This window comes from Pagrus pagrus, assembly GCF_965226575.1.
Source record: "Pagrus pagrus genome assembly, chromosome: 5".
NCBI classification, from domain to species: domain Eukaryota; kingdom Metazoa; phylum Chordata; class Actinopteri; order Spariformes; family Sparidae; genus Pagrus; species Pagrus pagrus.
The window spans coordinates 7,222,220-7,236,939 of NC_140189.1; the positions used below are offsets into that span (position 1 = coordinate 7,222,220).

General features: G+C 39.3%; 1 protein-coding gene across 2 annotated transcripts in view; it reads right to left on the reverse strand.

Moving 5' to 3' along the window:
- The window catches only part of maml1 (mastermind-like transcriptional coactivator 1), a 29,393-nt gene extending 17,545 nt beyond the window's left edge, over positions 1 to 11,848 (reverse strand). Inside the window, exons 1-2 of one of the 2 annotated variants that reach the window (XM_084353348.1) lie at positions 11,454 to 11,848; positions 10,207 to 10,501 (exon numbers count right to left, since the gene is read on the reverse strand). In XM_084353348.1, the coding sequence (XP_084209474.1) occupies positions 10,207 to 10,494 (288 nt within the window). In that variant the 5' untranslated portion in view covers positions 10,495 to 10,501; positions 11,454 to 11,848. Of the gene's footprint in view, positions 1 to 10,206; positions 10,709 to 11,453 lie in introns of both variants that reach the window. The other variant, XM_084353347.1, reaches the window with a different exon arrangement.
- Between the last annotated feature and the right edge of the window lie 2,872 nt (positions 11,849 to 14,720).

The following is a 14,720-nucleotide window of genomic DNA, read 5'->3' on the forward strand; positions in this document are numbered from 1 at the left end:
TACGCAGACAGAACCAGACCTGAACAGGGCCAAACTGGAGCTTAACCCACAGTACATAGACAGAAAGAAGAGGATCAGGCCTCTGTTCAATCTATCTGAAATAATCAAAAGATTTCTTAAAACATAGTTTTGTTTTTTTTCCCCCCATGTACTTTACAGCAGTTTCACCCTCATATTGACTTAATTTTGTCAGTTTTCTAAAAGGGGGGGGACATGAAAACATTGTGGTCCTGTTATTGACATGTTATTGTCAACATGATTATTCTTCTTTCTATGATAGTTTTGTTCAATTCCAGAGTCAGTGGCAACATTTACAACCTGGTAGTGACCATAACAGTGCCTCTGGGTGAGTTTTTCCCCTTAGAAAACAATAAAGTGAAGCTGAATACGGTCCAGGTAAAAGATTTAACAGATTAAAAGGGACAATGGCTACAGAAACAAATGTTGAGTCTGGTCTAACAATTGTTCAACAATCAGAGTTGTACTGTGTGTTTCAAAGATTTTATGGTAAATACATGGTGGGAACTTGTTCAGTCCAAAACAAGGTGTTAAATTGCTACTGACTTCATTTGGCTGATTCTGGTGTGTTTCCCTGAATGCAGCAATTAGTCAATTAATCATTTAGTGAAGTAACAGAAAACTAACAGGGCTCCAGGGTGCAAGTGACTGTTTAGGTCGCACATGCAGCCAAAAATCTGTAAAGCACAACTTAACATTTTAGTTGGTCACACTGGTGCGCCTGATATTCAGCAGGTTTGATTACAAAATCATTAAAAATATATTTTTAAAACACAAACTATGTGTGGGCAGTAGCCTTTAAATGAATGTTATCCTGTTTAATGTTTATATCGATTAATGTTTTTTTTTTAAATAATATTTGAGATCTGACTTTGTCAAGCACTTTAAAAATTAGCACTTTCTAACATTTTTTTAATAAGGTTATCGCAATTTTTTGTTGTATGTGCTGTGATTTAAATAAAGAAAACATTAATCTGCACTTCTATTCCTGTTAACAATCATTTACATAATGTTTTAAGAAATTTAATTAAAATGTTTTACCGGGTGCTGCTAATGAAAAAGCGACGCCCACCAGAAGTTAGTCTGGAGCCCTGATTAATCTACAATGATTTAGATAATCCATTAATCATGTCAAGAAAAATGTGAATATATTCTGTTTGTTTGATATTAAACTGAATGTCTTTAGTTTCAGACTGATGGACAAAACAAAACTTTGGGAACTTCTCAAAGGCGTTTTTCACTTTTTGCTGACTTTTTATAGATTGAACATTAAAAAGAGGAAATAAGTCAGATATGCAAAGTTTTATAAACAAAAAAAAGTTTTCTATGGACTTTCATGCAGATAAGATGAGTGGAAACAAAGAGCGTGGGTGGGGGAGTTGGGGTAAAGTGACACTGATGGACAGAGAGAGAGAGAGAGAGAGAGAGCGCGATCGGTGAGTCTGCCCCGAGGGAAAGGAAACTCTGGTGACTCACTGAACTTCTTAAACTTGAAATACAGGTCTGACTCCGCCTCCTCGTTACCACGAATACAGAGCTGGGTGGGGGCGGTCCTGCTGTAGCTACACAGTCACTGCACAGAGCACATCAGAGGCATTCTGGGTGCTCAGACAGCTTCATCTGTCAGGTAACACAGGTGAACTGATACCACTGTTACTACTGTCAGACTGTCAGTTACTGATAACTGTGTCCCCCCACAGAAAGTTCACATGTCAGGGGTCAAAGGTCAGAGTGGGGATCAACTCAGCAGGTTGAGGGTCTGAATCCTGGTTCATTGGTTGGATTCCCTACATCATAGGTACATCTCAACATCTACGTTAAATCAAACAACAATCTTTTATAAAAGCCAACAGACAAGGTTTGAAATTCAATCCAACATTAGTCTAATATTGAGGAACCATTTTGAGTATTTAAAAATGACTGTACAAAGTATTGAAAATGAGTAGAAGAAGTTATTTTCACTGTGATTTCTTACTTACTGTCTGGTATCCTAAAAGAACAGCTTATCAAAGAGAAGGAGGAAAACAGTTTGGGACAAAAACAAAACTACTTAATAATCAGAACTCCACACGTCCCGTCATCCCGGAGCGATACAAAATGTGTTTGGGAAGAACAGAAATTTTCCCTGGGATGAAAGAGGTTTTTTTATGTGTCCACTGTGTATGACTATCACTTAGCAAACAAACTGAACTTAGCGCTGACAGAAACGGAGGAAGTCTTCTGTTGCCGTTACAACAGTTATCTCTCGCTTCACAGCAATGTGTCAGAGCTAGTTACAATCACTGGTTCACTACTCACGAAACACCTGAGAAAATGATAACGTGTTAAAATCTGAAGGACGCAGTAGACTCTATCAACGGGGATGCACAGTACTTTTCCCTGATAATGCTGCACTGTAAACAACAAAGCCATGTCGATGTCAGCAGGAGGAGAGCTGTTGAACACCAGCCAAGTTGAGTCTGCACATTCAGAAGACACTGAAATCTTCTGTTATGGCTAAAACAACCAAGTCTGCATATTTGACATTACAATCAAACAGTAAAATAAATAAAGTCTTCTAAATATCTTCAGAGTGACTCACACTGCAACTGCTGGTCCTCGCTTTGCCACAAAAATCCTAAATATCTGGTGAGTTTATGTCGGCTTATCAGAGTTTAACTGCAGGTTTTCAGCTGGAACATTTTGTTTCTTTCACTGAAATTCATTGCTTGACTTTGCACTGAAATGGTTAACTTCTTGTCATTTACTGATTATTAATCAACCTGAGCATCTTTTTCTGTATTGTGTTCTTCAAAAAAAAATCAAAAAGGTTTTCATATCGGCTGATATTGACAACATAAACGCTGACGTGTCTGTGACAGGCCAAAATCAGCCGATAACAGTCACAAACTGATATATCGGCTCTAATGATTTGTGAATAGGTTTCCTTGATTGGCAAACAGAAATAAGAACATAAATGAGATTTAAAGCAGTGAGGATGACGGAGGAAAAATACCAGCATCTTTCATTATTCCAACAATAAGATAAGATAATCCTGCATTAGTCCCACAATGAGGAATAATATTATCAATTTAGTGCATCTTCAAATGTATAAATCATTTCTCAATCTTACTAAGAAAGTCTTTATTTAATGTCTTTGATCATTTCAAGATAATCTTCTTCTGTAGGTGGATCGGCCTGGAATTTACAAGTGATGGCTGTTTCTTGGCCGCTGCAATAAATAGTTTTAGGGAGTTTCTGTCATTTCCTGTTATTTTCTGATGTGTGATTCTCTACGTATTTCCCCAAAACATCTGTATCTTTGGAAAGGTCCACAAAGCGTGGTACTGATTTTCTTCCACAGCTTCTCCAACGTGTGGTCTATTAATGTGAGATATGTTTTTAATTTGGGGGAATTAAAACAATTTTCAGACAGAATCTTGGTGTGCTCTACAGAGACACCTTAACTTCATTATTTTACAAGTATGAAAGACTATAAAAACAGGATTAAGAACTATTCTACCACTGAATTCTCATGTCCTGTTACTCAACACTGGTAAATTCATTGTATTGATGTAATTTGCTGCTTGTTTTTAAGTCCTTGTAAAAGAGATTTTGAATCTCAGAAGGCGAAATCTTTGGAAAAAGTAAGGTTAAACAAAATAAATAAAACCAATAAATTCACTCCACTGATGAGAACAGGAAGTGAGGAGATCATTTTGCACGTGTTCCCACTGTTGACTGGTTATGTCATTTAATTGTCCCGTTGGTAGATTGTGGTAGCGGAGATTGTTTTTACTTTCCAGTATTGATACCAGCATCAGTCTCTAAACTCTTATATTAGGCTACAGTATTGTTTGTTTACTCAGTATTTGCTGTTAACATCTGCAGTTTAGCTTTTTGACCTCCAGTAAGTGACATCATTACTTAGAGAAACCAATCACAGCTTTTCAGAGAGAATTTAGCTCCTCCTCCTGCTGTCGACATCTAGTAGAGTGAGAGCGAGGTGTTTCCTGTGTTAGCATTCCGCACACACACACACACACACACACACACACACACACACACACACACACACACACACACACACACACACACACACACACACACACACACACACACACACACACACACACACACACACACACACACACACACACAGTGAAGTGATGAGTCAGCTGTGAGGGGGCGGTGGGGGGTTTCTGTTCAGACTGAGTCACCTCTCAGGACTCCAGTCAGTGTTTGTCAGTCTGAGAGCAGATTCACTCTGAGAAACAAACTGACTGTAACAGAGAAACACAGCAGCTCGACTGTGACTGGTCATATCAGATTTAATACCAGACAAAATAATCACAGTGACAAAACAGCAGCTTCAGAGGTCCTTTTTTTAAATGGAGGGATGAACATAATCTCTTTATTTTGTTGCTGTGTTCAGCTGCTCAAAGAGCCCAGAGAAACTCTCACATCATCAGAACTTTCTCCATGACCAGTGGAGTGATTAAAACCTCGTCTCCACTGCCTGCTACAGCCCGGCTTGGCTCACCAGGTACTGTTTTTTGTTTTTCCACAGCAGACACTTCCGCCTCCGCTGATCGCCATAGCAACACCACGTAAAACTGCTGTGACATCATTTTCAACACGACACAAAAACACACATACAGGAACCATGGACGGTATGAAGGGGCGACTGTTGGTCAGACAAAAATCTGCTGAAACAACAGGAGAGTTTATGAAATCCTTCGCCAGGGAACAGATGAGACGACTCAGCTCGCTACATTTCGCGCCAAGTGAGGAATCTAGTGATGATTTTCTCTGACCAATCAGTGCTCAAAGTGTTTTCAGTGGGGTGACACCAAAAAGGTACCAGGCACTATGAACAGTTCCGACCAACAGGACCATAAAAACTCACCAATGGCCACTAAAAACTCTGAGGAGGACCCCTGGAGCTAGGGATGAATGATGTGGATTTCTTCAGCCTACAGATAACCAATAAGAACCTCCTTCTCCTGGTTTGTACCGATAACATAATCAATGATTTCACACTTTTGTATTTGAATAAAAGTTCCTAACCTGTAGTTTATGCACACCTGAGGGTAAGACAGGTTCAGATGTAGAGAGCAAAGATGGATGATTTAATATTCTACATTCTTCTTCTCCTTCTCTGTGTTTATCACTAAAACATCTTCTAGAAGATACAAACAGCCGACTGCTGCATCACAGTTTGTAAATGTTGTTATGGTTAAGTCAAGAATATTCAACGATACTGATAAATACCTGATTTAATTAGAATTTTCAAATCAATTTTATTTATATAGACCAAAATCATGATCACATTGCCTCAGTGGGCTTGCCATATTTGCCCATTACTGGGTTGAGAATTTATTGATCCCATATATATCTCACATCCCTACCTAGACCCTGCTCAGCGGCCATTAGAACCTCATACAGGACCCTATAAACTAAGAATAATGACAAAAGCTTGTAAAAGACCCCTAGAACTTCCTCAGAGGCCATCAGAACCATCTACAGGATCCTCAGTGACCATTACAATCTCTTGAAGGACCCAAAACCTCCTCAAATGACACTAGAACCTTTTAAAAGAACCCCTAAAAACTACTCACTGACAACTAGAGCCTCTTAAATACCCACAGAAACTCCTCCATGGAAACTAGAGTGTGTGTGTGTGTGCGTATTTGATCGGGGGGTATATTTGTTTATAAAAGTTGGCGGGAGGGGGGTAATTTGTTTTGAATTGTTTTAATTTTTGTGTTATGGGAATGTGTGTATTCATAACTTTGTAAATTTAGTAACTGTTTTTAATTTATTGTATGTTCCATCTACCTGCCCAGGGACTACGGGTGGAAAATAGCAACTTGCTAAAACCCGGTGCAATGCATCTCTCCTTGTTATATGAGGGGTTAATGTTTTATTGTGCACTGTCCCTGTTCAAATAGAAGAAATAACAACAATAACAATAGAACCCGCTAATGGAAGACACCTTTTAATTACCCTTAAAATCTCAAAAAGGACCTCAGAACTTCTTCAGAACACGTCCACATTAAACCGGTAGAATTTGAGAATGCATCTTTTCCATTTCAAATAAAACCAAGTCAGCTTTTCTAACACGATGACATCAACCGGTCCAGTGATGGTCGGGGGCTGAGTGCCAGAACAGTTATGAAGACGACTCTAACTTTGTCTGCGATTGTTCATTTTAAATGTCAGTGCAGATGAATACACAGTAGAGCTGTTGTCATTAACGAGGATTTATACTGATTTTGTTGGAATAAAAAAAAAGGATTTTAAACACCACAGCAGCTTAAGAACGACTGCTGACTAATATGTAGTGTTTATTGGCTGAAACTGATTCACTGCTGTGTGACAACAGAAACAGAAAAATGTATTTATTCAACACAACATAATTAAAACAGTGATCACTGAGAGCAGGTAGTGTAACTAACTGCTCGCTCACAGGCGACTGTGTGGCAGTAAAAGTAAAGACAACTTTCTGTCTAACCATTTCTGTGATTTTGTATTTTTACGACCATGAAACAATGATTCCTCCTCACCAGATGATGGCTGAGATGCAGTTTAGCAAATCAAAAGATCAAAGGGATGAAGATTTTGTAGTTTTTCTGGTCAGGTGTTTCACTGTGCAGACCGCTCTCTACTCAAACACCTTAGAAACACTACTGTGGACACACTCGCACATAAACAGTGTTTTAAAATGTAGACGGCCTAATGCACATAAAGCCTCCATGATCATCAGATCATCCTGAACCAGAACATCTTGGTATTATTTAAAATGTCTCTCAGCAGAGCAGTTTGACAGATTGCCTGAACACAGTGTGATTTCATGTAGAGCAGTGAGTCTCTTTTTCTTTATGTTCAGCCTGTTTGGTGTCCTGAGCTGCAGTTTAAACCTCATCAATCCCACCTGCAGCCTCTCACCTGCTGTGAGCCATCAGATGAACTCTGGACTCTTTTACACTCCTCTGTTTTCTAACAGCTGAGTATCTGCTAACACACACACACAGACACACACACAGACACACACACACACAGAGTCCTGCATGTGTCAGTCAAACTGGACACATACAGGACCTGCAGTGGAGTAAACCTTCAAACCAAACTGAGAAACCACTGACTCTACTCATCAATCTTTTATATTTAAAATACAGTCCGTCAGTTTCAATAAATTCCAATATCAGCCGATACATTTTATAACGATGGCTTAAATGTGGTTGTCAAACACTTGTGACAAAGATACATATATTTTACAGTTTAACAATCCAAAATGACATCGCTGCACTGACACAGTAAGCTTCATTGGAAATTCTCTAAATTTCATATCAGTGCACATCAGAAAAATATACACTGATACTGAAATGTCTGTGATGAGCCAACATCAGCTGATGACATCAGCCAACCGATATATATCGATGGGCTCTAATTTAAAACATGAGATACACTCATGTAGTACAAGTATCACCCCTTGCTGAAGTTTTGGACGCAGAAATTAAGTATATTTGTATGAAAACGTTTGACATTTACTTTCAGAAATAAGAACTGTGTGTAACTACAACATGACAAAGAGCCAGACTAGAAGCACATTTCAACAGTCTGAGCAACTGTAAGAAAAGCCAGAGTCAGACTGTTTATGTGACAAAGAAGAGTCACAAACTGTAACACGATAATCTGATTCCTGCAAATATTTGATGTTTTTATCTAATAAATTAGTTTTAGCATCTTTTGAATCCTTCATTTAAACCATCATCTGCAGGAAAACATTTATGACTTCTTCTTAAGTTACTGGGTTTTAGCATTTGACTTTTGCCAGGTATCATTTTTAAACTTTATTACATCCAACAATGTTTTATAATCCTTGTATTGTTTTTAGTTTTTTCTCCCTTTTCCATTTCTGTGAAGCACTTTGTAACCTTATTTAGAAAAGAATGGTTTTAATAAAGTTGATTACCATTATTAAACCATCAACTGACTAAATAAGCAGATCAGTTAACTGAATAAGTGTTAGTCAAATAAACACCAAAACTAAAAGGTAAAGCAGTCAAAGGTCAGGGAATATTGTGTCTTGCTCATGGACACTTCAGCAGGATGAAAGGTTTGAACCAAACCAGTCTGTGTCTATTACAGAACCACAACCAGAACCACAAGCAAGGCTGAAGGGAAAAACACAAGTCACATGACCAGACAGACACACAACAACACTTCCTCTGTCAATCACACACACACACACAGAGAGACAGCAGTGGTTTCAACTGAGTGAAGGGGGCTTCTCTGATCAGCAGCTTCAGCACATCAGTGATCAATCAGTGTGGTCGGCTCTGATTAACAAACACAGGAGCTGTCTGAGCTCAGAGAAACACTTCAGACAGCAGACAAATAAGATCTGTGTCAAATATCTGACGTTACAGCGCCTGTCACACTGTGGGTCGGACTTCAGACGTCACCGACATGTTTATCAGTATCAGAGGAAATCATTAGGATGTGTGTCTGAATACTAACTGCTGATTTTAAGTCTGTTCATTAACATAATAAAAAACCTTAGTAACAAACAGTCACAGCATTTCATTTTCTTATGTTAACAGCTCAGCCACTCCACAAACTGACAGATTAGATTCCTTCACACGCCTTTAGCCATATTCAGATGTATTTTAGATAACAGTTTTACCAATAAAGCCTTAATTTTGCTTTGATTATTTACAGTCCATCTGTGGTGATGGTTCACACTCCTCAGGTACTAAATAAACATGTTGGTCAGTGTTTAATTAACCTATTAATACTCAACACCTCATCATACTCTACTGATTTTGCTCCAAGACAACAACAGACAAATAATCAACAACACATGGCTGCATGAGATGAAGAAAATACATCTAATACACTTAGTTGCCAATTTATTGAGTACATCTAGCTCAAACTAACCTCGAATACAACAGCCCTGCAAGAAATCCTTCCCTTGTGAAGGTTTGAATGGTTAGTTTTTACTGAAACTGTAGAAGACAGCTGTTTGGAGGAAGTTTGTGCTGCTGTAAACTCATTTTCATTGTTGGATAATCTGTCATTTCAATGTGTCCACTACTTTGGTTGATGACCAAATACCTGCAGAACTAATGACATTCACATCAGCCTCAGCTTGACACGCTAAACTAAGATAGTGAATATATTAAAAGGTGCAATATGTAAGAATTGGTTGAAATTAATTTTTTTTAGATCTAATTATCAATAGAATGACAGTTCTCACAATATCGACTGAAGTTAACATGCTAAGCAGCTAACCCTGTCCTGTCCCGGTCTAACCCTCCTGTGCTTGTGGTGTAAACACAAACACTCCCCCAATTCTCCGAACTCCCAGTCCGGAGTGCTAGCTGCACAGCTAACTGAGCTAACTAGCTAGCAGCAGCTAGTTAGCACCTATTTGTTGTGAATTTAACAGGTGGAAAAATCTTACATACTGCACCTTTAAACATTATACCTGCTAAACATCAGCATGAGGGCTGCACATAACAATAATTTTTCACTGTTGACTAATGTGCCGATTATTTTCTTGATTTATCAGATATTTGCTTGGTCTATAAAATGTCAGGAAATTTTGAAAAAATGTTGATCAGTGTCTCCCAAAGCCCAAAACAATGTCCTCAAATGTCTTGTGGGAGGAAACCAGAAAATACATATCTTTATAAAAGACAATATTCTTAATAAATTACCCAAACCGATTTAATTTACAAGCCTACAACTGATTAATCACTGCAGCTCTTGCAGTGTTTTGCAGAGACGTTTCTAACATGTAGTAATGTTTGTAACAGACCATCAGGAGACTACATTCAACAACCAGTGTAAACCAGCTGAAGTCTTGTTGGACACAGCACATTTTGCTGGTGTTGTTGCACAAGTTAAATTAGGATGGATTGGTCCCCAGTACCCTCCACTAATGTCCTGCTACTTATAGCACAGCACACAATCTATCTGCAGCACCATCATCATCATCATCATCATCATCAGACACACTTTGTGTTTGTTCTGTACTGTGATTCATACAGCCAGTCAGTCTGGATCCAGTCTGTAAATGCTAAATATCTGATACAGCCTGTCCCTCTGACCGCTGCCTGCAGCCCCTCCAGCTGTCCCCCTGTTTCCTCCAGCAGCCTGCCGTGTGTTTGTGTCAGCCTGTGTCCAGTGCTCACTCACCGCTATCAGGGTGCTGTTCCGGCTCTGCTCCGCCGCCGTCCCTCCGCTGTCCCCGTGCTCCGCGCTGCCGCCGCCGCCCGGCGCTCTCTGGCCGGACTGATCTCCGCTGGGCTGGGGCTGCCGGTGCTTGTTGGACCGTTTGGCTTTGGCCTGCAGGCAGCGCTGGTGCAGGGCGAAGGTCTGCTGCCTCTCCAGCTCCAGTCGCTCCAGCGTCGCGTTCTCGTAGCGGCTCTCGCAGCTGTTGTGATGCTGCCGGAAGAGCTCGATCCTCCGGCGGAGCCTCTCCATCACCGCGCTGTGTCGCGGTGTAACAAAATCCGCCATCATCAATAAAGACTTGTAGTAAACTCCAGGCTCAGGTTTCGTCCATAAAATGCTGAATTTGGCTCTTTTTCACTCTGGGCGTCTATACACCCCCCCTTGCCCTTTACAAAGACTCCTGTGCTGGCTCCATGGAGGCGACCTTTGTCTTGCTAATGGCCTTCAGTCACAGCGGCACTCACTGCCGAAGAGGAAAATTAAGGTTTTTGGGTGCAATACCATTCAGCCTCCTGAATTTACCCGTTTAAACCCGAGTGTGTACCATGAACCTCACTATATACACCAGCTCATTTAAGTTGCTGTGTAAAGCAGAGCTGCTGGAGTCTTGCTAGAGCCACATTCCGCCTCAGTTTAACCCCAAAAACACAAACCTCTCATTTATCCCTGTGGTCGGAGAACATCCAGCCCGCTACTTTCTGAACAACCCCTTTAAATAATTCACTCTACATTTCCACTTCAACCAGTGAACAGTGTGCTGCTCTCTCGCTACCAAACTCACTCCCGTTGAGCTAAGTTAAGTTAGCACATTCCTCCACTCAAAATCAAAGTTGGAGCGTCGAAAATTCCTTATAAAATTATCTGAGCTGCCATTAAAATTAGGTGGTTTTGGAGCTGGCTCGCGTTAGCTTCTCACTTCACCTCCATTTATTTGTAAACGATAACGTTGGAGTGAACGTGGGCATCATAACGGGTCTGCAACTTGTCTGAAACTTTATTTTGCTCAAGTATTAGTAGTTAGCTTGGTTAGCGGGACGAGAGCTAACAGGCTAGCGCTGGCTAACAACTTGGCTTCTTCACAAACTTGGCAGCTATTCCTCAGTTAATAAACACGTTAACCCATCTAACACTACAGCTCCATACACCACAAAACAAACGACAAGACTTTCCAGACAATTTGGGCATAGTAAGGTTTTAAAATCACTTACTGTTTAAGTGTTGCTGTCCGCTCTTCCTACAGCATCTGTCTAGCAAACAGCTGATCCTCCGCCTCCTCGCAGCCGTTAGCGGCTAGCTGCTAGCGCTATGTTTTGGGTAGACAGGCTAACGAGAGCTCGGGCTAGCTGGCTGGCAACCTAGCTAGGTGGCTAGCCTGAAACATTTAAATAAAGCATCATACTTTTAATTTATTTCTACCGCGGTGCCGGCGCGGATAATCCTCCCCTCGGCCGAGCCCGACTCGGGATGAGTACGGTTTAAAGAGCGGGGAACGGATTCGTCAGTTAGATCGGGCTAACTCTGTCCCTCTGTGCTGTTTCTATTGTTTTCCAGCGGACAGGCAGGTCCACGCCGCCATCTTGGAAACTTTCTCTTTTTTTCCATCAGCGACAGGAGGAATGTTCCTGCTCCCGCCTCACCGGTGACTGACAGCGGAGACAGCCAATAGGGAGCGAGGAGTGAGGAAAACCTGGTCATTCAGCAACAGCAGAGTCATGAGAAATCAGAGAGCAGTCATGAACAACTGACGAGAATAAAATACAGAGCTGGCGATCAATAACTGATCAGAATAAAATAAAGAGCTGGCGATCAATAACTGATCAGAATACAGTAAAGAGCTGGTGATCAGAAGATAATCAGTGCCGTCAATCATGACGAAAGTCCCGCCCACTTCCGGGTTAGCTTCTGCTCTACTAGTTCTCATGCTGCCTTCATGTGCTATGGTACAGATGGTATTTTCCACTTGTGATCTGGTATTTACCAGTGCGTTGTGTTCATGTGCTTTTGTTGTTGTACAGAGAAAATAAGCTCCTATTGACATCTGCTAGCATCTGCTCTGGGGAGGTAAAACCAAACCATAACGGTATTTTAAAAACTGACACCGAGTGTTAACGCATCATATTACAATTGTCAATGGAGCAACACTTTATAGGCTCCAAAAACTATCCACTTACAGTGGCAAAACACGTTTAGCAGTGTACATTGCTTACCATTCACAAATCTTTTGTTGCTCGCCGCCATGTTGAAAAGGTGACAGGTTATCTCATCTCGGCAACTCGGGCATCAAAAAATTCTACGAGTTGCCCAGTGGAAAATACCACATGAGAGGGTGTTCATGTGCACTTTTCACGTCGTCTTTTGGTATTTACCATAAATACCATAGCACATGAAGGCAGCATAAGTTCTGTTGTTTTTTTATTTTATTCTTTCTTTGATTAACATGATTACTGAGACTCTCTACTCATATTAACAATTACAGAGTAATTAAAAGAGCTTTCTGCAAGAAGAAGGAAACAAATGAGAAGTTAGAAAAATTAAGATGTTCAAGTGTAATCAAAACTGTGATCTATGGAGGCAAAATTATTACTTTTAACACACCAAAATATTTTTTCCAAGGTGCAGCCCTGCCCCAAAGTCAAGATGAAACCATTAAAAGTAAGAATTATGAGATACTAAGACAAAATTGTGTGCGACTTTAAGTTTTAACTTTGATTAAAAACACATTTTCCAGTGACAATTTTGTGATAATTTGAATTTTGACATCAAAAGTTTGTTTCAGTTTGACTGAGTGATTTTTCAAATAATGGCACCAGATAAAAAAAATAGATTTGAGGCATTACAAAAAATGATTTATTAAAGCTGCACTGTGTAGTTTGGGAGAAGACATTCAAACTCGGAATTTTAATATATACAACCATTAATGAGGTCATAATACAAACTCAGAAATATGTATTTTTCAAGCTGTTCTCAGAGGAAAATAAGGTCCCAGAACACTGTTTGAAGCTAGAAAGGTGGCAGGGTCCGCCACATATAAACACAGTAAAACTCCTTTGAGGTCAGTTTGTTTATTCAGTCATGAAAACATAGTTTGTTTATTTAGTTTGTTTAGGCAGAAAAAAAATCAGCCAATGAGGATCTTTCTCTGCTCATTAACATTTCATCAACAAAACTACATAATGCACCTTTAATTCAAACAAACCATGAGAACTGTTTTCTGGCAGAGATGAGCTTCCATAACATCTGCAGCTGTACTGTGGATAGTATAACTCAACACATCTGTACAGTGATTAATGTGTGTGAATCAAATGATCAGCTGAGTTCTCACTGATCATGTGATCAACAAAAATAACATTAACATTTTCAAATGAGCAGTTTAAGATCAGACAACATACAGAAATATATATTTTTAGTAAATACATTAAATAAATAGAGTAAATAATTAGTTGAAATGTCTATCTGATGACATTTCAAAGGGTAATTAGGCTCTTTCACTATTTCACTATATTTATCTGACAGCTCAACTTACTTGAGGACTTTTTGGAACCAAACATACGACCATTTTATAAAATATGACACATTTCGGTATATTTAACTATCCAGCAGTATTTTATCTGGTTAAAATGTTTTCTCTCATCATCTGAGACATTAAAATGTTGCTTATCTGTTAAAACACGAGTAATAATATTCCAACAATATGATATCTATAATATCTCTGTAAAGGACCATCCTGCCCAGCAACTATTTACTTTAAAGCCTTAACTAAATGTTGCTTGTTATTTCTTTTCCTGTAAAAGAGTATTATTACTTTGATGAAACATCTAAATATCTGATTCCGCTGTCTTTCTGATAAAGGAGCAGTCAGTTTTGTTGATGAAATGTTAATGAGCACAGAAAGATCCTCATTGGCTGATTCTGCCTAAACAAACTAAATAAACAAACTCTCTTTGTTTTCATGACTGAATAAACAAACTGACCTTAAAGGACAACACAATTTATACTGTTTTACTGTGCCACCTTTCTAGCTTCAAACAGTGTTGTGGGACCTTTTTTTCCTCTGAGAACAGCTGGTTTATTCACTTATGGAAACGTTTGTATTATTAGGCCATTAATATTGTAAATATTAAAACTGAGTTTGGATTTCTTCTACAGAACTACATAAAGCTCCTTTAAAGCATCACTAATACAATTCCAACATTATAATATATATATATAACATCTCTGAAAAGGACCATTTCCTTTCATAGTTGAAGTAATTTCTGCTTGAAATACTTTTTCTTGTAGGAGTATTTAACCAGAGTGACATTGTTGAGTACTTAAACCAGTCTTTTGCAAAAAGCCCTTTAAAAACATCATTTTCACACAAAGTCTAAATGTCTGAACCAACTTAATAAGAACATAAAGTCAGTGTTTAAGAATCAACATCACCTGTAGTGATTCACTTTAAACAACAATGAATCTGAGACATTAAAAACAGTCGC